Source organism: Bison bison, unplaced genomic scaffold (genome assembly GCF_000754665.1).
Source record: "Bison bison bison isolate TAMUID 2011002044 unplaced genomic scaffold, Bison_UMD1.0 scf7180017864325, whole genome shotgun sequence".
Taxonomy (NCBI): Eukaryota; Metazoa; Chordata; class Mammalia; order Artiodactyla; family Bovidae; genus Bison; species Bison bison.
The window spans coordinates 5325235-5350080 of record NW_011494897.1 but is presented as its reverse complement, the minus strand read 5'-3'; the positions used below and the strand labels follow the sequence as shown (position 1 = coordinate 5350080).

General features: G+C 39.9%; 1 protein-coding gene across 5 annotated transcripts in view; it reads right to left on the bottom strand.

Annotated features, from left to right (window-relative positions):
- Window positions 1-24846, bottom strand: part of ESRRG (estrogen-related receptor gamma) — a 694862-nt gene that overhangs the window by 243492 nt on the left and 426524 nt on the right. The window contains exon 1 of one of the 5 annotated variants that reach the window (XM_010853287.1): window positions 28-227. The exons of the other annotated variants lie outside the window; for them this stretch is intronic. Coding sequence (XP_010851589.1) covers window positions 28-83 — 56 coding nt within the window. The 5' untranslated portion in view covers window positions 84-227. Of the gene's footprint in view, window positions 1-27; window positions 228-24846 lie in introns of those variants that run through there. 5 annotated transcript variants of the gene reach the window in all.

The following is a 24846-nucleotide window of genomic DNA, read 5'->3' as shown; positions in this document are numbered from 1 at the left end:
TTAAAAAGCAAAGAAAAAGGTACCTACTCTTCCTCGTAGTGCAGGGAAAAAGATTCAGGAAGGCAAAGTTCTACCGAATCCATGTGCGACCGGCAACCATTATTTGTGTACCCCCGCTATAAATCAAAGTTTCCTTGACAGAGCACAGTGCAATTAACACAAATGTTCTCCTAGTGACAAGCCTACAGGCACAGCCAGTTGGGACCAGAGCTCTCACTCTCTCCTAATCAAGGACTTAAAGCCCCGATTGGAGCTTATTAATATGAAGTAGAGCTTAACATATGCAGTCCCACCGGCCCAGGCGCGCAGCCGATTGGGGGGCGGCTGCCCAATCAGGAGGGAGGCGACGGGAGGCTGCGAGGAGCCGCGGAACCAGGCAGGTACGAAGGGTGCAGAGACGCGACCCGGCTAGAAACTGAGCGCGAGAGAAAAGGGAGCGGGGACCAGAGATCCGGACGCTCCCAGTAGATACTGCGCTAGGCCCGTGCTTGCTTGCTCTTTTCTTTTTCTCTTTTCTCTCCTCCCGTGGGAAGCTAGAAAAGAAACCTAACTAATTTAACCCTCCAAGCCCCGGAGGGATCTGTCTTGGGTTTCTCACCCAAGATCTCTTTTTGCCTTGCCCAGAAGAACTCACGCAGACTCTCAGTTAATTTGGGAAAGGATTCTGCGGAAGGTAGAGAATGAAGTTTGTCCTGGCGTTGTCTGTGTTTGATTCCACCGGGGAGGGGGCTCCTGCTTACTGAGTGCTGTACTTTCTCATTGATCCGTCATCGTGTTGTCGTCTGTTTCTCTGATCTAGACTGGGTATTAAAAAAAAAAAAAAAATCCAAGATATGACTTCTAAATTGTTCGGATATGCGAAGTGGGAATCGTCCTCTGAGGTGGATTGCAGTTTTACATCACTACAGAAGAGGAGAGTGCCTCAATGCAATTTTCGAAAATGCCTATGTAAATTATATGTGTAAATATTTCTTTACCTGCTCCCCCTCTTTCTACCTATAGATATACAATGCATAGCTTTTCAAAACAAAGATAAACAACTGCGGGACAAATTGGCTCCTCCAGTTTCAGGAGTGGGAGACAGGGCAGCTGGGTAGCTAGTGCATTGAAAACGTCTCAGTGCATTTTGACAAAATAAAGACTGCATTTTTTTTTTTTTCTCCTGTAGGGAAAGCAGTGCTAACCAGCGCACTAAAAGTGTTCTTAGTCATACATTTATTTCAATACAAGCTTCCAAACTGGGAAACATATACAAATACATATGATTTTTACCCCGAACATCAGCTTTCAAATAAAATGTAGTTTACTATTTGTCAGTTATACATAACACACCCTGAATGCTTTAAAAAATCAACTCAGAAACATTTCATAAATCATCACACAGTTTGGTCATTATAAGCAGGAGTTTCAAACAGAAGTGCTTTTTAAAGACAGAATATAAGAAGAGAAGGGTGTTTTTTCTCTAATGGTGTATAAGCCTGATTTTAGTTTCCATATAACAAAGAGTTTGCTTAAGTCCTATTTTTAAATACGGGTTCTTTTTATACTAGCAAATGTACATGGGAATAGCTACCAGCTATTTATGGCAAAGAGATAACTGCTACCTTATGACCCGAAATTTTGATTCAGCTCTACTGCTTACCAACCCTTTTCCTATTAAGTCTGACATGATATAAATAGTCTAATCTTTGAGATCAAAATAAATTAGTTCATATATCCAGTCTGTGTTCAATTCACTAGATCAGAATTCAACTCTTTCTTCCACCCTCTCAAATTTTTCTAGGCCTTTAAAATAGAACAGCCACATTAACATTCAGAATATAAAAATGACAGACATGATTTGGTTTCCCCCACAGAAGAAAGCAATTTCCTTGCCATGTATTTAGCCATATCTAAAGATATGGGCCTGATGCCTTTTGTTTGTGGTCTAAATGCATACAAGTTTCTAGTGGAGAACTCCCATAGCAAAAGCTATGCCTAAGAATACTGTAGAAAAGCAGGTAGTAAAAGCTTAATTACCAGTAGCATTATGCTGTCTATATTGTTAAATGTGAACTCTGCAATTAAGATGTAAATTTGGTGGTGAGCAGTGAATTAAAAGAGCTTTGAGATGTAGGAAATCTGCAGACACCCGAGGAAAAAGAAAAAAGAGATTTGTCTGTTCAATTGAAAATGAGACATGTAATCATTTTATAATTTAAAAAATAAATAAGGCATTTGAAAAAGAAACATGATTTTAAAAAATACAATAAAAGAAATATGGAAACTAATATTGCTTTAGAAAGACAGGAAAAAAATATCTGATTCAAGGATTCCTATCTTAATCTGTGAATAAATTAAAATTCTCAGAGTAATTAATCCAGTTGTATACATTTTTAAAAGAAGAGATACAGCAAATAAAATTTCCCTTCTTATTTTGTCCCGGGACATTTAAAAAAATAAAAATCACTTAACGTATTCAGTGGATCTTAATGTACTCAGCACATTCAGCTCTTGCACCTGTGCAGAATACTGTATTCTATTCAGTTTCTTTGCATTATCATACTGTGACAGAACCTGTTTATTACTCCTTTGAAATGGCTTTTTAAAGACAAGATTTGTAGTCAGTAATTTACCGATGGACATTAAGTCACCATGTTTCCTGAGAGTTATCTTTTATTTCCTAGAATGTCTTTATTTTTTCTAGGGTACTTATTTGACCCATTCTGAACCATTTGATTTTGCTGGTGTCTGTTTTTAAACATATTTAGACTCATATTCATATGTAAGTCTTTTTTCTGTGCTCACAGAGGTCCTCGTCCAAACATGCACCGCGTGATCCCCACAGATTGCTCACTAGCTATATTTCATCTGTGCAAGGTGCAGTGTCCATTGAACTAGCTGCTTTCTGAACCAGTTTGCAAAGCTGGTTTATTTTCCCTAGGGATCAGCGTGTCACCTCTACAAGTCAAAGACCTAAGATTACACCTACTGTCTTGAATCTAGCTTAACTAATTTAAAATTTAAAATAATATCTACTGCACTAAACTTGCGAGACAGCTTCCAGAATGTTTTATAAACACACAGCTTAGTCATCTCTAGAATCTTCCCTAGTCACAGACTTTTTTTTTCACCTTGAAGGAGGAAAGAGGATAATTACAGGAAATAAACATACCATATGCAGTACTGAGCATAAGCTTTAAAGAATCTCAACTACAAAGGATTTGGGGTAAATGAAACAAATGGACAGATCACCAGCCCAGAATAAATAAATATATTTGCTCACCAGTCTATACACTTCACAATCTTACCACAAGGAGTCTACGCAAAGCAGGATAAATGGAACCAGACAAAAGGACCCCTATGAGTGTTTCGCAAAGAATATTAACAAATTAGTTAACATCAGTCTATTAGGCATCAGACCCTGGATCCACACGCAGTTTCAGTCTCTTCTTTAAACAATGCAGTTTCATATCCAAACAACTTCATTCTTAGGCCCCAACGAAAGCACAGATGCTAAGCAGAAAATACCCTTCATTTCTGCTTGAAAGAATGAAACAGCAACAAACAAAACTCAGCGGAAACAAAAGGTAGATTCCTGTTGTCTATAACAGACATTTTACTGTATTGAGTCGGAATCATTTTCTGAAACCGTGAATTCTTATGATGTTAGAAGGTGTGGAGAATGCTTAGTCCTGCTATCACTGCATGCTAATAGCTATTTTTCATCCCCACCTTCCTTTTCTGAAAATTAACAGGACTCATCTGTATGAAAATGTTTATAGCTGCCACACTCTTTCTGCAGCAAATCTTGATTCTATATTGCGCGTTTGCCATTTGTTAAATATTTCAAACTAAACAAGGCATTGCAAATTTAGATTTTCAAATTGCCCTGCAATCTACTTTTGCAGATCTTTCTCAAGATCATAAAACCTTTGAAAATCTGTTTAACTTTTGGAACCATCTTCCCTGCTGTCTGTGATATATTGTGTGTAGTATAATATACTACAAAAAGCAAACTGAGACTTTTACAAACTACCATCTTTCTGAGACTTTTTCAAACGACCATCTTTAACTCCAAAAGAAAATCCACAAGGAGCATCCCTGGAAAAAGCAGCCTGAAGGACAAGCAGAGGCCTGGGCCCCAGGGTCCCCTCTGCCACCTCATGAGCTGTGTGTCTCTTGCTTCTTCATTTGTGCTTTGAGATTTCTTTCATGCTATAACTCTGCTTAAGAAGACACCTTCCCAGTGAGAACATGAAGACTCCTTTCGAAGTCAGTGTGACTACTTTATATCACCACCAAACCTCTATCCATTCATCAAACCTCATTTTCTGTTGCTTTTCATTTCTAGGGCACAGGCTTTGATATTTAAATTATTGTCTCGATTGGCAAGAAGCAATCATTTCTACTGAAAGTGATCGCTTCCACAGAGGCACTAATAAAAACCTTTCCTTTTGACAAACCTCTTGTCCTATATATCCATCCCATTCCCGAATTACCAAGTCCATGTAAAACAAAGCCCATTCTCTGGGGAGTGATTACCTCACTTCCAGAATTCACAAAACTCTTTTCCCAGTGTGTTTGTGAAAGTGGGGAGAAAAAAATAAAGAATCAAAGGAAGACAGAGAAACTAACAGAGGCAATTCGGTTTCTGTTTAATTAATTCAGGATTACTTCACTTTCATTTTGTCAAGCTAATCATATACATGGTGAAATGTCAGTAAAAATTAAATTATAAACTACAGTAGCTCCAATGGGAAAACTGGCTCTAGTTGTGTTGTATTTCTGACATACTTAACCCCCATAAAATACCAAGTGCATTTTCTCATATTCTACAAGCTTTCTATAATCTGCATGGCATGTATTTCCAGAGCAATAGTTAACATTTTGAGATTACATGTTAATAAATGAGTTGCAGTTATATTCTTTCCTGAATGTTAAGCACCATGAGCTAAATGCAGAAAACATTCAAGGTCAATGTCCCGTTTTAGACCTTTTCAGGCAGCTGTAATATTATGATAATCAAGCTTAAAATATTCCTATAGAAAGAGTAAATTAGCCTTTTCACTTGAAAGATGATTATGATAAACAATAAACCTAAGAGAGGACAAAAATCCCTATTTTTAAAAGCCATAAATTGTTGACTCAATCATGTGTGTGATAGTGTTGTCCAAAATAAAGTGTAGCTTCACTCTGTGAGGAGGGCAGGGGGTGGGAATGGAGAGAGAACAGGAACAGATGTAAAACAAATATGACAGATTTCAGAGGGAGCAATACTTGCTTTGATACCAGTAAAATGATCGATTTATCCATCTTACTCATTCCATTCAACACACAGTATATTTGAAGTTAAAAAAATGGATCGATTAATGACACATGAATAAAAGCATTGTTTTTTCCTGATGTATACGAACAACATTGAAAGTTCTCTTCTCCTACAGCTTCCGTGAACTTTTTTGTCCACATTTTCCAAGGAACAGCAGTTTTTTTAAAAAAGTGAGATACTCAGCATCTCGTGTCATATAAACAGGCCTGAAGAGGTGATCATGCTGTTTTTGGATCTTAGAACTCTCTGACACACTTAGAAGTTCCTTCTCACAAATGAACATATTTCATAAAAACCTGTTTCCCCCTACCACGGCGAAACAATCAGGGATGTGTGTGTGTGTCACGCCTGGCAGACGTCAGATGACTGTGGAAAGCCCCTAGCTAGGTGGTAACAACCTACTCTGGGGTCACGCCTCAGGTTCAGATTGCAACTAGCAGGGCTGAGGCTTTGGACCTAGAGTCACATCACCCACATAAATCTCAGTTTCTTCAGTTACCAAATGGGAAGAACAATAATAGCAACCATGTAAAAATTATTATGGGGATTACACGAGTTAAACTGATTTAGCGGAGTATCTGGTCCTAGTTGGGGGAACCATATGGTCCCGTGGGCCAAGGACATTCTGGTTGTGCCAATTTTCCTTCCTGGCTTAAACATTTATAGTACTCACTGCTTACACTCTCAAAAGTGCCTCAGTATAGATCAGACGTTTTACAGTCATCCTTCACACAGTGAACCCTCCATAAATGTTAACCGTATTATTTTTAAATCTCACTAAACATGAGATAGAAGAGGATGACACTGACAATTCATTTGGCTTTCGTCTTTGACTGGTTCAAGGTATTTATAGAAAGGCAAATGAAGTGCAAATATTCCCCCAGTGAAACTATCAATAACTTTTACCATAAGATGATATGAACTGATATGAACTGCTTGCTCTAATATTGCCATATATATATGTATATATATATATAGTTTTGATGTAATGAATGGGAAAAATTAAGGTTATGAGGAAAACAGACTCGGAAAGTTAGTGATTCTGCTGAACCTCCAGAGCGTTCAATTGTACACTGTTTACCAGCAAGAAAGGGAGAGAGAAATTACTCCTACTCCTTTTTTCTTCCTTTAAGACACTTCTTCCACATCTCTTCACCCTGGCAGGTCCGTCAATAATGCTGTTGATTTTATTACTATCCCAAGCACATGCTCATTTACCCTGGAGTGCTTTTGATCAGATACCCCAAGAACTCAATTTCTTCACAAGGCGCTGCTCTTGTTACATTGAATGGCCGCTAATCTATGGCGGAACAGAAGGGCTAGGCCACGAGGAATTACAGGCCGAGGGACACCATGGGGATTTTGAGTTCAACCTGGTTACCTGACAGGTGAGGAAAATAAGGCTCCAGAGAGGTAAGAGCCTTAACTCAGGTTGCTTACCCAGGCAGTAGAAAAGCTCTATTTGCAGAGATGCGAACGGACTTAGAGTCGATCACAGAGTGAAGTGCAGCTGAACCTATTTCCAGGGCAGAATTGAGACGCAGATGTAGAGAAAGGACCTGCGGGCGCAGGAGGGGAAGGGGAGAGCGGGTCGAACGGAGAGAGCAGCACTAACAGCGCACACACCACCATGTGTAAAACAGCCAGAGGAAAGCTGCTGTGTGGCACGGAGAACGCAGCTCGGTGCTCTGTTGACCTAGAGGAGTGGGATGCCGGTGCTGGGAGGGAGGCCCCCGAGGGAGGGGGTATAGGTATGCATATAGCTGGTTCACCTGTACAGCAGAAACTAACGACACTGTAAAGCGATTACACTCCAATTAAAAAATTATATTTTCTCTCATTTCTAGTGCTTACATGCATGCATGCTTGATCGCTTCAGTCATGTCCCTCTCTTTGAGAACCCATGGACTGTAGCCCGCCAGGCTCCTCTGTCTTTGGGGCTTCTCCAAGCCAGAATACTGGAGTGGATTGCCATTTCCTTCTCCAGGGGATCTTCCTGACCCAGGGATTGAACCCATGTCTCTTAGGTCTTTTGAATTGGCAGACAGGTTCTTTACCACTAGCACCACCTAGGAAGCCATGGTAACAAGCTATTAATGTCACTCTCACAATTATTGACTATATTAGTAGTTCAAAGAACTCTGGCTGAGAACCTGAGCCCTCTAAGGACAACGGTCCCAAGTAAGAGTCAAGGGACATCTAATCCCAAGAGATAAATACCCAAGTGGATGTCCAAACTGTCCTCCACTTCCTCCAAAAGCTTAGAAAGTCAAAAAGAGCCACATATTAAAAAAAGAAGCGGGGATGAATTAGTAGAGAGAAATTCTCTTTCTTCTCCCCAAGTAATTAGGTGTCCAGTAATGGAATCCAGTAAATATTTCTGTTGATATTACAGGAACACAATGAATATATTTTGGATGAGTGAATGAATAAACCGATGACAAGTGTTATTACTCTGTTTATTATTACTCAGTTTAAGGGAGGTTGGCAAATGGAAAGACTGGTGGGCAAAAATGCTTTTCTGTACTTCTTGGGTATCTTAGTTCAGTTGGGTTATTAGAGTAATGTAAGTAAATTTAAAAAGATTAAAGTGATTTTTAAAAAGTAAATGGAGAAAAGGGAGGTAGAAAAAGACAAAAAGAAAGAAAGGATTAGAGGTCTAGGTCTGCTCATTCAAGATATTCCAGCTTTCCTCACCACTTATCCTTTGGAAAGGTAAGCACAGGCAACATGGAATGATCACTTTCTTTCTCATCTTTCTCTTTTCCAAATATTCATATTGACTAAATATCAAGACTGGAGAAGGAAATGGAAACGCATTCAGTATCCTTGCCTGGGACATCCCAGGGATAGAGGAGTCTGGCAGACTACAGTCCCTGGGGTCACAAAGAGTCGGGAACAACTGAGTGACTAAAACAACAACAACAAATATCAGATATAGAAAGACAATATTTATTATCAAAACAAAAGCAAGCAAACAAAGCCGCCATATTAGTACCTAAAACTATGACCCCTATCAGGGTAACATGAAAACATTCTCTTATTTAACCTGACAGAAATGCTTTTAGAAAATCATGATATCCCAAGTATGTCCTGAAAATGACTACTTTTTAAATAAAAGCATTCAAAACTGTCTCTGGTACTCTCTATATATGTATAAAATATATATATATATATATATTTATATATATAATGATATTAAGGATTTTAGGGTTTCCTTTTAGGATTCTAGTGTTTCGGTAGTCAAATGTTGACAAGATCCTACGAATGGCACACATCTATTTCTACGCAGTCTTAATGCCAGAGCAGCACAGAGCACTGAATGTTTTCAGAAAGGTGGTGGGTTTCTCTTCTTATAAGACAGGATCTTGCCTTTAGGTCTGTGTGTTGTTTGGTGGTTTCACTCCAAGAGGAAGACAGAGATGAGGACATACAACTTTGCATCCTATCAAGGAGAGCCAGAAAGTGTTTTCTAGAAAACCACACTCACGATGCAAAAGAGAGTGAGGCAAAGAATTCCCTCCCCATCTCCTAGCAGATTATAATAACAGGAATGGTGACAGAGATGGGGACATGAGGACAATACATTAAGCCTGGGGGCTCATATCTCACCTGCAGTTTGTCCCCAAATGCACAGCTCTTTGTACCACAAGCTTTATCCAATCAAACTTTGTGTTGCAGAAAAGCAAGTAACATAATTAAAGACCCCATTTTTTCTTTTTTTTTTCCTGGAGTTCAGTTACTACTTGAATTAGAAAACTAAACAAATCAAAGATAATTTTCATTAGTGAGAAAAGAAACAGATTAACTCACCCTTTGATAAATTGGAACTCCAAACAAAGGAGAAACATTTAACAAAGGAAGGTTTTTCAATCTTTATAGTTTTAAAACATAGCCAGGTAGAAAAGTTAAGCTGTTTAGGAAAAATTTCTGATTATAATAGGAGGGATATCTAATATTTTTGCTATAGTTTAATATTAACAAAAGCTGTTTCACACACAGTCCTCGCAGCAACTCTGTGAAGCAGGGAGAAACTCTATTTTTATTATCCTCATTTTACAGATGACAAAACTGATGTCTGAAGAATTTATTTGATGGCCTAAAGACATTTGGTTGTTAGGCTGCAGTTATGAGGACCTGAATTTCTTGTTTTTTTTTTTTTTAAATTTCTACGTCTCTTGTGCTCCTAATTTCATGCTATGTCTCATAAATCTTGTTTCATCCTCTTAAAGAAGACACACAAGAAATACAGAAAAGCATTCACTAGCATGCATTTTTACCCACCAACAGTTTTGTTTCAGGAAAGTAGAATAAACTTGCTCCTACCAATGATACACCTTATTCTTCTTTTCTTATTGAGGAAACACACCTTTGGGATTCCTGATCTATATCAGGCCCTGTGTAAGTTTCCTGGGATGAACACATACAACACTAATGAGAATTTAAAGTACAAAAGGGAAACCTGAAGTCTCTTTTCCCGTCTCTCTGATTTCACTCAGAAAGCTTTGGTCTAGCTCTCCATTGATTAGTTTCTCTTCCCCACGTTTCACGGTAATGCAGCTCCAGTCTTAACTCTAGAAGGTCTAAACCGGGAAACAGAGACCTAAGAAGGAGCAAAACTGTCCCTCATTAAAAATGAAGCAACCGCAATTTGTAAAGATTTAAATGAAATTTAAAAATCATCTTATTTGCCTGGAATGTTTCCAAGATTTCCTCATTAGTAAAAAAAGAACTGTGATCAACCTATATAATGTAACAGCCTTATCAGCATCAGCATAGTTTTCTGAGTTACTTTATTTCATCTCTCAAATCTTTCCAGAAGGCACTGCATAATGCTGGGTGCTCTTGGATCTGCGATTATTATTGCTAAGAAGATCTTAGAAGGAAACATGGCCACATTTTGTTTTCTCTATTAGCAAAGATGATTAGATGAGACAATATTAGCTTTAATGGGCTCTTTCTGTGGTTAGAGCTTTCCAATTTGGCCCCACCATTGGCCTCATTCCATCGATTGAGCAGTTAGTCCTATTCAATTATTCAATCCCAATAGATATTTTGAGATGTACAGAATGTGAATGTAAACATTCTGTTTATTTTTTACCAGACTGAATTCATGTACTCTTACTGGGGAGAGAAAGTTACACATTCACAAATAAACTCTGTAGTATTGCAAAGAAAGTGTTCCTTGCTGATAATTCTGGCTCTCATTTGGTCAGCTACAGCACTGAACAAAGTTTAATCCACAGGATAGACAGAGCACCATTCCAGCCTTCTGAGGCTACCTGAGATGCCTCTTCCTCTCCACGCATCCTTCAGGGGTCCCCAGGCAGAGTCAATGGCTGTCTCCTCTGTGTCCCACAATGCTTTGCACTCAGGGGTCTAACTGGCTTGTATCAAGCTAGATTGTCCTATGTCTCTGTGCTTTCCATTTAGTAACTCTCTTCTTTTAATCATCTGGGCTCTGCCTTGTAATCTGGACGTTTTAGGCTCTTCATAAATATTATCCCAAGGGACAGCTGATTTGGGCAAAAACTGTCACATTCATGCTGATTGATTTTTTTGGTAAATGAGTTTCAATGTTTCTCTGAAGAAACCCTGTCACTATTTTAATGGGGCTAATATATTTATTCTTCCACAATGAACTACTCACTAAATGAGACTGTATTTTGACTTATGAGGAAAGGAGGATTGTTATTACAGAATCCCATCCCCCTTACCCCACTCAATGAATTAGAAGGAAAAGTTGACCGTATTTTTCAGTATTCCTTTTTTTCTTGACAAGGTTGTACAGTGGTGCCTCCTCCTCACCCTTGTCATCCATGAGAGAGCCTCTAGAACAACTGTTTACAAGTTTTCCATCCTCAAAATCATAATGACAAATAAATCTCCATCCTTAGGTGACCTGAGTGGTTTCAGTTAAGTGAATGATTTACCCAAGAGCTTGATTCTGTGCATCATGGTACTTACCTCCTCTTGAGAAAGACAACAGGAAGAAGATTCTGAAGGGGCAGTTCCTGGTGTGTATAATGAATAACCTTTCTAGGCAATACACTATACCCCAAATCAGATGCTTCTAAAGCGTTAAATATTAATGCAAATATTTATCCCCTCAAGTTAAAATCAAGCTGGATTTTAGGGTTAAGAGTAGAAAAGAAAACCTCTGATGCTCCTGCATTTTGCCCAGAGGAGTGAGACGGGGTAGAAAGAACACCGAGGAGCAACTAAGGAACAAGTGTTCTTTTCTGTAATCTGTGACTTAGGTCTTTCATCTCCTTGGGTTTCCATGAATAATGGGACTGGGCTAGTGCAGTGGTTCTCAAAGTGCAGATCCCAGACTAGCAGAATCCACATCAACTGCAAGCCAGCTAGAAATGCAGACTCTCAGGCCCTGGCCTGGACCTACTAAGGGATACTGGACCTGAAAAATCCGTGTTTTAACAAACCCTCAATGTGACTCTGATGCCTAAACCTGAGGACCGCTGGGCTAGAGGATCACTGTGGGATGCACCATAGTGCATTCCCCTGGACAACAAGGAGATCCAACCAGTCCATCCTAAAGGAAATCAGTTCTGAATATTCAATGGAAGGACTGATGCTGAAGCTGAAACTCCAGTACTTTGGCCACCGGATGCGAAGAACTGACTCACTGAAAAAAACCCCTGATGTTGAGAAAGATTGAAGGCAGGAGGAGAAGGGGATGACAGAGGATGAGATGGTTGGATGGTATCACCGACTCAATGGATGTGAGTTTGAGCAAGCTCCGGGAGTTGGTGATGGACAGGGAAGCAACTGAGCAACTGAACTGAACTAATGGGATACACTGAGCCTGATGAATAAAGTTACACAACAACAAATGCCAAAATAAATACATACACTGCTGCTGACTAAGGCTATCCCAGATGCTTGAACCTTCAGAATACTCTAAATTTGGTTCTTTTGCTTCACTTCTGTAGGTAAACTTTTCTAACTCAGCTGTTTATGCTGCAAGATCTGAAGTAAAAGACCTTAAATTTGTAAGAGGACAATATGGAAACTCTGAGAACTGCAGGCAGTGGTTCTTTCCTTGCTTTGGATCCAGTGGATGGTGGGCTGGTAGGTTAAGCTCTTCTCTGCCTCAGTTTCCTCAATTTTAAAGTGGTGGCTCTAACCTCATATTATTGTTCACAACATTCAATGAAAAGGTCTATATATGTCAGTGGTTTGAAAAATCTTGATTCCCCAGGCTATACCTCAGCCAATTAATTTATAATCTTTGGCATCAGGAGTTTTTAAATCTCCTGGTGAATTCAATATGCTGCCAAAGTTGAGACTTGAGAACCACTGGTAAATTGCTTAGCACAGGACCTGGAAGCATTATTTTACTATTATTGAACCATATAAAGAAGTGTAAGTAGAAGCATACACTTAGATATTGGATGGCTTATGTTCAATCCTGGCTCTTGAGCTAGCTGACAAGTACCTGAATTGTTTCTTCTTAGGGTTATCACTGGCAAGAACAATTAACAAGAGGGGAGAGAGGATTAAAAAAATACCTGCCCTGCTTACTTCGTATGATTGTTGTAAAAACAAGTGAGATCATGTAAATCCAAGAGCACTGTGAACTATGCACATGTCAGGAAAGATTATTCATACATGTAGCCCACAAACACTGTTTCTAACATGCAAGAAATCTCAGTAGCTACATGTCAAATCATTAAATGCAAGAGACTTCTAGATCGTCGCTAGTCCTGCTGAAGGGACATCACCTTTTTTGTTGTTTAGGCCTTGATAACATCCCAAAGTCCAAGGGTAATCATAGAATGAGATCATTTGGATCCACAGTAAAATTACCTGGGGCTTTGAAAGCTACAGATGGTTGGATCTCACCCAAACTCCCTGACTCAGAATCTCTGAGATCCACACAGTAGTACTTTGGGGAAGAGTCTACTGGTGATTCCAAACTGCAACCAACATGGAGAAAGACAGAAAACAAGGTGACATGAAACAACAGGAAAGTGGCTTCAGGTAGCTGAAAGGCATTTGTGGGCCTCGCTTTTATGTGACATCATGCTGAGGAACCAGAGTTTCACAGATCCATCCATTCATGAAATTTAAAGTGAGAGCAATACTGCCAAGCATCCAGGAGAAAGCAGGGAACCACGTGGTTTGCCACAGAGGTGCTGAGCAGAATTTAAAAGTCTGTCTTAACACAGTGCTTTAGACCAAAAACAGATGTGAAATAGTTAAAATATGAAGTGGGATCATAAACAATAAAATTTACTCTTCATTTCTTCCTTAAATTCTTACGTATCGTTCGAATGGTTTTACAGCCAATGTGGCTTATTTCTCTCACAGATAATAATGGTCAAATAGAATTTAATGTGGGAGAAAAAAAAAAGTAGAATGAGTGGGGCAAAGTACAAAAGGGAGGTAACTAGACACCAGATCTGAGAGGTAAAAAAAAACAGCTCTCTTATAAAGAGAAAGTTCTAGAACTTTCAAACTCCTGGCAGATTCCTATGTATACATCCTCATATCTCCTTTCTCTCTGCTTTTCCTCAGTCCTTCTGTTTAGCAAAATCCTACTTAGCCTTAATATTGAAAAGTTTATAACATCTCATGGAAAAACTTTTTGGCCAACCCAATACTTAAGTTCTCTCTAGGGAGTTCAGAGGAGGCTTCTTACAGGACAGAGACCCCAGCATCCTTCTTCTGCTGCTGCTGCTGTGTAGTTGCTAAGCCATGTCCAACTCTTTTGTGACCCCACAGACGACAGCCCGCCAGGCCCCTCTGTCCATGGGATTTTCCAGGCAAGAATACTGGAGTGGGTGGCCATTTCCTCCTGCAGGGCATCTTCCCGACCCAGGGATGGAACCCACGTCTCCTGCACTGGCAGGCAGATTCTTTACCACCGAGCCACTGGGGAAGCCCATCATCCTTCTAAACCTCCACTAACCAAATGCTATTGACTTTTTCCTTCTGTTTGCCTGATTTTCCCCATGAATATAAGCTTTTTGAGAATAAAACTTGTATCCTGTTCATCTTTATAAATAATCTCAGCTTCTTAGGACAAGTGCACAAAAGGTGATCTCCAAGGACACATTAAACTGAATTAAAAAGCCCCTGGCTGTGGGGAACAAGAAGGAATTCCTAATAAGGAAAGAATAAGCTCCAGCATTCTTGCCTGGAGAATCCCGTGGACAGAGGAGCCTGGCAGGCCATGGTCCATAGGGTCGCAGAGAGTCGAACACAACTGAAGCGATCACGCACGTGTGCAAGATGTCAGACAATTATAGCTTTAATTTTAAAATAATTTTCAATTATTAAATGTTTAATATTTTTTTCCTTAGCAAATAAGCTTCCTATACATAAACTGTCTTCAGTGATCTTTCAGACTTTCTTCTTGAGGTTAAGCAGCAGAGCTGCCAAGGACACTTGCTCAGTGGATTTAACCAGTAGGTGCTTTGAGATGCTAAGGCTTGATTCTCTAGGGACTGGCATATGGGGTTTATACCAGTGGTTCTCAAAGTGAACCATCAGTGTAACTTGGAAACTGACCATGTTAATTTCAGATCCTACCTGGAGAAACCCTGAGGGTGGGGCCCAGCAATCTGTATCTTATCAAATCTTCCAGGTGATTTTAATGCAAGTTCAAGTTTGAGCCCCATGTTGGAGCTCAGTGGTGAAGCATCTGCCTGTCAATGCAGGAGATGCAGGTTCAATCCCTGGGTCGGGAAGATGCCCTGGAAAAGGAAATGGCTACCCACCCCAGTGTTCTTGCCTGAGAAATCCCATGGACAGAATCCCATGGACAGAAGAGCCTAGCAGGCTACAGTCCATGGGGTTGCAAAAGAGTCAGACATGACTTAGTGACTGAGCAGAAGTATGGTCCAAACAAAAGGATTTAGAAGAAAAATGAAAAAAAATGAACTTCTTTTCAAAGTCAGTTTCTAAATGGGCCATGGAGTCCCAAACTCAGATTAGCAAGCGCTTCAGAACAAAGACACAGCTAAACTTAAAATTCCTACCTCTGGCTCCTTAGAAGAATGAGGTTTAAGATGCGGATAACAAACTTGTCTCTTTCCTATAGTCTATCCAACCAGCCACCTTCATCCTTCACCATTTTCCCTGCAGATTGCCTTGTAAACGTGGCCACATCTTAAGTCCTAACTCTGACTCCTGACCTCGAGAATGTTAGCCCCTTCTGGGCTGAAGAACACTCCTTGGATCACTGACTTGTTGTATTATGCTAGGCTTAATAGGCCTGACCTGTGCAATATTTTTTATCTGGCTATAGTCCTATCTCTAAATTCTCTATTTTGAATGAATACCGATTTTGTGACATGAAGTCTGCTATATAATGAAATGCAAACAATGAAAAAGCTAAATCAGTTTACAAAAAATCTATTTGTCAAACAGTGTGGAGATGTTCCCAATTTAGTCTGGGCTGTTCGTGCAGTTCTTGATAAGGGAGTTAAAAACGTTGCTGTTCGCCGAATGAAAATAAAGGCATTTGCACCACAGATATATTTTCCTTTCAAAAGTCTTTGTTGTAACTTGTAGCTAATTAAATGCCCTCACACAAGAGATGTACACACACAGCAAAATCAGAGAATTTTCTTACAAGGGAGCTTGAGTTAAAAAAGAGAGCAAGGCTAGCTTACCACATACATCCTTATATTACATTTACATTTCTATACAGCTTCATCAGCCTGACAAAAAAAAGCACAAGGGGAGGCCTTTTCTGTTCAATTTTGGACTAGAGAGATTTCTAAGCCCTACAAAGGAACGTGCTTAACGTTAAAAAAAGAAGAGGAAGAAAAAGAAAGAAATAGTAACCCTGTCTTAGATGCCTGTAGAAAAAGAATGCTTTCCACACACCTTTCTATGTACCCAACAGAGGAACTAAAAAATGACTGGGAACTTTAAAAAGTGTTCAAATTTTTTATTTGTAACTATCTTCTTCACTCCTAGAGCTTCTTTGCAGGCAGAGGTGTTCTGTATCAAACTTGATATTTATTGGAGTGGTTTTGAACTTACCATGCCACACTTATCAATACAGGATTTAATGTAGATTGACATTCTCTAGTTCTTCCACCTTCTGAATGTAACTATTTCTGGGGCAGAATTTCATGTGCTAATATGCAGTTGAAAAATATTTGAATCATATAAAACATTAATTCTCCAATAGAACTGGCATGGAGTTATCACAGTTTCTAGCCTACTATCTTCTCTCACAACTCTATCCCCCTACAGGAAGGCTGTCCCAACATAATAGAATGACATGGAATGTAAAAACAGAACACTGTCCACACAGAGCAGCCATCACTAGAGAGCTGAATGCTCCTTGGGGGTCAGTGTGAAAGTGAAAGCGTTAGTCACTCAGTCATGTCTGTCGTGTCCGACTCTTTGTGACCTCATGGACTGTAGCCCACCAGGCTCTTCTGTCCATGGAATTCTCTACATAAGAGTACTGGAGGAGGTAGCCATTCCCTTCTCCAGGGAATCTTCCCAACCCAGGGATCGAACCCAGGTCTCCTGCATTGCAGGCAGATTCTTTACTGTCCAAGCCACCAGGGATCATTGTAATGTACAATTATTTCTTTATATCTGGTCATAATCCTCTGTCACTACATGCATGGATTTCCATAGCCCTGGCCCACACACCTACGCATTTTTCATCTGAAAACTCAGAAAGATCTCCTCTTCCCTGAAGGCATCTCTTATTGTGCCATCCTTTTGGGTTTCATATCAATTTGTACATAATTGTATTTCTCCTGTTAAACTGTGAGATCCTTGAAGGTAGGGAACCCTGTCTTAATCATCACCACAATGCTTGGAACACAGCTCAGGGCCTGACAGAGAATAAATATTCAACAGCTGTTTATGGAATAAAGGAATAAACACAAACATATCAGGGCACTTGCACTTTGAGAACTGTGACTGTTACAAGAAAGAGTAATTTATATAACCCTTTTAGTTACCAAAAAAATGCCATGCTTTTTGCATAAAAGTGCTTGGAGTAAATTTGTAAGTTTCTAAGACCTAGTGGTTCTAACCTCGAATCATCTCTGTGTTCTCAAAGCTTTCTGCCTGAATCTCTAAACTACTGGCTTAACTTTTTTCCTTCCATCTATCTGCGCCTTTCTAAACCAATTCACGTGATCTTCTCAAGCACCACTGTTCCTCAGTACCCCATGCTATCCATTGCTACAGAACAAAATCTAGATTTCTGTAACCTGAAATTCAAGTCTGTAAACAATCTGACCTAAATCCTCTTTTCTTGCATATTTCTCACAATTCTGCTTCTAGAAACCTAGGGACAGTCATCTCAGCTTAACCCGAAGTACTGAATAAGCTTTCCTCTTTCCAGGGGCTTTGTCCACCCCGCCCCCATATAATGCTCTTCAAAGACATTCTATGTCTTTATATCTTTATAAAGTAGGTTAGAGTCTTAGGAAAGGACAGGAACCATTCTGCTTGGGAGAGGGGAGAGAAGGTAGCAGGTTTTCTGAGCTAAGTCTTAAAAGACAGTTGGAGAAGGAAGGACTCATGATAAGCAAAACAATCTTCAAAGACACAAGAGAAGCACAGAGTCATAGTTCTTCAGTAGACTGGAAGTCCCCTGAGGGCAGGAGTTGCCTGGCTCATCTTAATAATCCCAATAGTACCCACCAGAGTATCTTGCATGCAGAAGTTGAGCAGCACACATTTCGTTAATGAGTCTTTACCCATTCATGCACTAACTCCCTCCAAACCTTTAATATGGTATCTTGCATATAGTAGGTACTCAATAAATATCAGGTAAATGAATGAATGATTTCACAGTCTTTCAGTTCTTTGAAAAATGCGAATGTGGGGAAATGGACGAAGTGAATAAAATTTCAGCAGCTAGAAAAAAATTCTTAAGAAGAAACATTAACAGTTAGGAACACAAAGTATACTTATTATGTTTACATACCAAAAATATACTGTATTTAAAAACTAGTTAAAATCTTGTGTTCACATCGCCCTCTGGTGTCGGACTCTCCCAGACATCAAAAAAAACTTCAAAATTTTAGTTTGGGGAGAATTTACCTCAAAAAAAAAAAGAAGAAGAAGGCTCTACTTTTCCTGATGAATGCAACCTATAGCACTGACAAAGAAGAGCAGTGCCTGTCAAACCTTGTTCCAGTTGTTAAGGATTAAATTCTTAACCCCAGCAAGGTATGGAGCCTCCAATATTTTTGCTGAGTATTTGTCTAAGTCATAATCTTACCGTGAGAGTCATTAGAGACCAAGAGAATGAGCCTGCTGAACTGCAAGGCTTTGGGTAAAAGGTGTGCTTCAAAACCCCACCAAGACAAGACTTTGTACCAGTAGCTTACGATGAAAGTTCATCTTTGCCAAATTTTGTCATGTATCAGAAAAGTTGTCAAGCGGAGAACAAAAGTTACAACACAGCACAATCTATGCATCTGCTGTTAGTGGTAGAAGAGGTGGCCAAGGTGGCTGAAATGAAAACGCCATCTGCAAAGTGACTCTTGGTGTTATGAAGAGAACACTCGAATAAATTTCTCAGAAGGAATAAAACCATTTTGGGGGGCTATGGCATAGAATTCTGTATATCTCTCATATTAAAAATATAAAGCTATTGGTCTTCAGAGTAATTTAGTAATTTAAGTTAGCGGATTTAAGGTTTCTCAAAACTAGGAGGTAATTTGGAGACGTCTTAGACCCAGAAACACAAACTAGAAACAGATCTTCGCATGATTCCTTTTAAGTTCGTAAGCTGATTGCCACAGAGTACTCTAACCATCCTCACCATCTTGCTTATCATCACCATTGTTACAGTCACCACCGTGAGTACCAGCATCGTCACCATCACCAGTGTTGCTAAGCATCACACATTTAAGATATGCTAGGACTGTGCTCAGCTGACATAATTCATAATTCAGCTCATCTGAACCTCATAACAATCTTTATAATATGTCAGTTTTACTGATCAGAAAACTGAGGCTTCATAACTTTCTGCAACTTCTGTATGAGCTGAGGCAGAAACAATTCCAACCCTGCTCATAGGACTCAACCTGGGCTATTAACTGTTCTATTTACTACAATTAGGTACCAGCCCTTCATTTAATGGCACTGGCTCTGAAGATGGTACCACATGGAATGTGGCTCTATTCATTTATTTGCTGCATCCTTCCTTCTAGCTAACGTGCTGATAGGAAGGCTCGAAAGGGTTAAGTGCTTTAAAGGAACAAAGCCAAAGAGATCAATCTTGGGTGGACAAGGAGCCATGAGGGAGTAAGAAATACATTGTCTGCTAGAGTCTCTTTTACTTTGTCTCTGAACAAATGGCAACAAAATAAAGAATACCAAACTTGAGGGTGTCAAATCAATTTACTTATACTATATTTGGCAAGCATTTGTCACATTGTTGTTACCACTGCACCCAGCGTTAAACAAAATATTTACACACCAGAGAAATGCAAGCCCACATCCCTTCCTTGGAAAGTAAACATCCACCGTGCAATATTCATAAAGTAACTCATTGGACGTTTTAATCAAATCTTTGATCTCATTTGAGTGTAGTCCTGAACACTTGGGGATGCACACACTCACCTACCCTTCTCAACACAGTTCTGAAAACAAAGGTCCAAGAATGCCAGGAATCAACAAATTTTATTAGTCAAAAGACTTTAAAAAACACGTGCAACAATTAAAAAAAAATACAACAACCGACTTTAAGAAATGCACACATACAGGACTTATAGAGGTTATTCCCACATCTCACCATCTTCATTCCTGGCAATGCATGCTGTGTTACCTATGAATAGTCTCTTTTTGGCTACAAATGTGTCCCATCTTCCATCTGTTCTTCTAGCAATACTGCTGGCCTCCTGCCACTGGAGTGGCATCAGCCTTCATGATGTCACTTGACTAGGTTTTCTCTGGTCCCCATTTGTTTTACTCTCCAGCCGAGATCAGGCAAGTATACTTTTCTGTCGCTTTTTGACCAGGTTGTAATTGGGGTTCCATAGTAGCAAACATTTATGTTTCTGCTCTATTTACCAAAGTTTGCAGCCTACTTAGCTCGGGTCAAACAGAGAATCTAAAGTTCCTCGAGAAATCGCTGGCTGAGCCATCAGAGGATTCAGCACAGGGCCTGAAGTTTCCTTTTATAACCAAATATCATTTAGAGGTGTGTCTACTAAAGATACTTCTCCCTAAATTGTCTCATCATTTTCCTGAATTTTGCTTTCCCTTCTTTCATTTCTTCAAGAAATAACTGATCCAATACCTGCTCTGTTTCAGAAACTGTGCTACACCCAAGGATTGCTCGCCCTCTTGAGCTGAAAGCTGGGTTTCCCCCAACCTTCCCTCTTCAAGGATCTCACTGTAAGTAGCCCTTCAGGCTGCCCAGCCCACTGGTTCAGAGGTTGCTAAGTTTCCGAGTCAGCTCTGTTCCTTGCTAAGGGTTTGTCTCTGGGAAAGTTACTTAATCTCTCACTAGTTTCCTTATCTCTGAAGGACATATCCAACAAAGGGTGCCTGTTATTTCTTAATTGTATTATGGCGATTTCTATTTCCATCTTCCCAGTAGGACAGTTGTGTGTTGTGCATGCGTGCTCAGTCCTGTCCAACTCTTTGCGACCCTATGAACTGTAGCCCACCAGGCTCCTCCGCCCATGGGATTTCCCAGGCAAGAGTACTAGAGTGGGTTGCCATTTCCTTCTCCAGGGGATCTTCCCCACCCAGGGATGGGACCCTCCTCTCCGGTGCCTCCTGCACTGGCAGGCAGAGTCTTTACCACAGCGCCACCTAGGAAGTGTATTAAACTCATTCTGTAAAATTATAAAGAAGTAAACAAATAGAAGATGGTGTGAGTGAGTGAAAGTTGCTCAGTCGTGTATGACTCTTTGCGACCTCATGGACTATACAGTCCATGGAATTCTCCAGGCCAGAATACTGGAGTGGGTAGCCTTTCTATCTAATAGGGCTTCCTAGGTGGCGCTAGCGGTAAAGAACCCGCCTGCCAATGCAAGAGACACTAGAACCTGGGCTTTGATCCCTGGGTCAGGAAGATCCCCCCCGAGGAGGGCATGGCAACCCCCTCCAGTATTCTGGCCTGGAGAGTCCCATGGACAGAGGAGCCTGGCGGGCTACAATCCAAAGGGTTGCAAAGAGTCGGACACGACTGAAGTGACTTAGCACAGCACGCACATTACTATCTAATACAGGATTTGGGGCTTCCCTGGTGGCTCAGTGGTAAAGAATTCACCTGCCAATGCAGGAGACACGGGTTCCATCCCTGATCGGCGAAGATGCCACGTGCCTTGTAGCAACTAAGCCTGTGCACCACAAGTATTCAGCCTGTGCTCTAGAGGCCCGGAGTCACAACAAAAGCCACCACAATGAGAAGCAACTGCAGAGCAGCCCTGCTTACTGCCACTGGAGAAAAGCCTGCAAAGCAAGGAAGACCCCGCAGAGCCAAAGGGGGGAAAAAAAAGAAATACACAGAGTTTGATACAGGTTTTAACATGGAGTTTGTATTAGAGAAAAATGGAAAACATGTGTCCAGCACCTACTGTGTGTCAAACACTGCTGCAATCTCTCCATATATATTTTGGTCACCCTCAAAAATGTTCAATGAGATCAAAATAACAACAGCTTTCTTTATTGTGTGATTTTTTAATAACATTGGGTTGGCCAAAAAGTTTGTTCAGGTTTTTCCATAACATCTACATGCATGTAATATTTCATATATATGTAGATTTTTATGATGATTCCATTTTGACGAAATGAAAAGGCGGTGATGAAGCTCAGGCATTCACTTAGCCAAGAAAACCCACTCAGTGAGTGACAGAACTGGAGTATGACCCCAGGACCTCTACTGCCAGAAACTGTAACTCTTCCTGCTACAAAACATACTTCTCCTGAGTGGGAAAGGAAAATAAGGTAGGCCCAGATTAGGCTGAATAAAAGAAAATAATACCAACCTGATAAAACATTGACCCTGACAGGCAAAATATTCTAACTGGCAAAAAGACTAATGTCACGGACACAGTATTTTCTGTCTCAAAAGTGAAAGTGTTAGTCGCACAGTTGGGTCGGACTCTTTGTGACCCCACGGACTGTAGCTCTCCAAGCTCCTCTGTCCGTGGGATTTCCCAGGCAAGAATACTGGACTGGCTTGCCATTTCTCCTCCAGGGGGTTTTCCCATTGGAAAATCTAGGTCCCCTGCATTGCAGGTAGATTCTTTACTGTCTGAGCCACAGAGGAAGCTCATTCTATCCCAAAGAGTTTGGTATTTGTGCAAATGCAAATTGCAGAATATCAAAGCCAACTTTTAAAATAATTCCTTGCTTAAAGTTCTTAACTTTCATTGTGTCCTCTTTTGTCTGATAGTAGAGCAAGAATTGGATCAAATTTGATAGATTTATTAATTGTAGAAGTATCACTTGGAACATTACACCGCTTATTTATCTTCTATAGCTGACAACCGGCCTGTGTGAAGAGGTGTGCAGTACACTTTTGATGAAATAAAAACACGCAGTCTTTACCCACTACTTTGGAGATCTTTGAGAGCCATCAAATGCTAATCAGCAGACAAACACCGACCTAATTCCAAAAATTGTATACTTATCAAAAAAACAAAATAGGCGCACACAAACACCATTCTGCCTTGCTTCATGTCATACCTGTGTATATAAAATTCTGAATATTTTACTTCAACAGCCTAATTTAACTTCAAATTCGTTTTTCACCCTAGTCAGAAGGCTTTAGATTATTAGTAATAATTATCAGTATGACTTTGCAAAGGAAACCTAATCTAAGAACCCATAAAACAAGTTTCAGGGAATTGATATATTTTATAGTCCTGCAACCTCATTTCATTCATTTCTAGCACAAACATATCACTTTGAAGCTTCCCAAATCCTAGTTCACACATAATCTCATTTAGTCCTCTTACCTATCTGTGAGATCCACAATGTTAGTTTTCTAGATTCAGCAATGAACATTCTGAGAGGTTATTTACATTGTCTTGGAACATAGCAACCCGTAAGCGGCAGAGACGAACTCCAAGATAATGACCCCAATCCCATCAGAGTTCCCCCAACTGTCTCAGCAGCCCCTTCACGCTTCTACCCAACTCTCAAGACTATGTGATAAAATAAAATTACAGCAGTGAAGTATACCTCTGTCACAGTGCTGGTTCCTCAAGAGATCGTCGTAGGGTCGTTCCTCTGCAGGGTGCTTTATATCATCACATGGGTGTCTTGCAAGGCCCACTCCCTTTTCCCTCCCGCCTCCCACCCCACCCCCAGCAGCGCAGTTTCTCTTTGATTTCCCCAGATATGCCTGATACAGGAATGCAGAGGAACTGGACCTTTGGGTGCAACCATTGCACTTTTTTCTAAACTAGATATTATGATTTTGTCAAACATTTTATAGACGCTTAATACTCAAATATGAGTAGCCTCTTTTTGATTCTGGTTCTACTGTGAGCAATTTGGGTGACTTTGGGCAAATTAGTCAATCTTTTTAAGCCTCTGTTTACTGAAATGGATCACTTGAGGCAAAGAGTCTATTCAAGCCTGCCCCACCCCTGATATTATTAGTCTTTGAAAGTATATTTGTTAAAATTCAAGGAAAACAAGTGTTCAGGGGGCCAAAAAACACAATTAAGGAGAAGAGTCCAGTAAACATTTACCCTTATTTTGTGTACAATGTTGCCTAATCCATCAACCCCATTTTGCTTCAATTTCCTGCAGCTGAACTAGAAAGGGGATTGGATAAAGATTGTTATCTATGATGTTGGTAACCCACACTTTGAATAATAAATACTACTGAGACAGAGTGATGACTTAAAAATAAGAAAAACTTAAATTTGTGAATTTGAAGAGGACTATATTGGGGTTAATTATTGATTTATAACTATAGTTTAGAAATGAAGAGGCTTTTTTGAGGCAGAAGGTAAAGCTGAAATTTATCATACATAATGGACCCTCAATTTCCCTGTAAATGTGTATCCTTGATCAAGGCCTGCTCCAAACAGGTTACTAGTATCATGCTTTTTAATCCACATTACCTGGACAGGAAAGAAATGGCCATTCTGTGATACCAAAATGCCAAAGTACTCTAAGTTGACTGGCTTTATTTTTTATTTTTACTTTTATTCAGAATTAGCAGAATATGGAAAACACAGAAAACAGTCAAATGTTTTTCCAGCTGCAGAAGCAAACACTTTCCTAGTAATTTCAAGTAATTTAAAATGTGGTCTTGCTTCTCTAGCTCTTTTATTTTTTTACTATCAGTACCAAACCAAGAGTCTGAATATTAATAGAACAATTTATATAGGCTGTTTTCCACCTTAATGTGGATATTTCAAATTACTTCCACATTGTGCTCTATCAAAACACACAGGCCCCTCTAAGTTTTTCTGTCGTGCATGCTTAGGGTACACAGGTAAGTTCATGAAGTTTTGGCAAATTCACAACTTCCTCTTCTTTAGGGGGAACAGAGGTTGTCCCTGGATTGATAAAGAGATAGGATTTGGGAGGATTCTGCA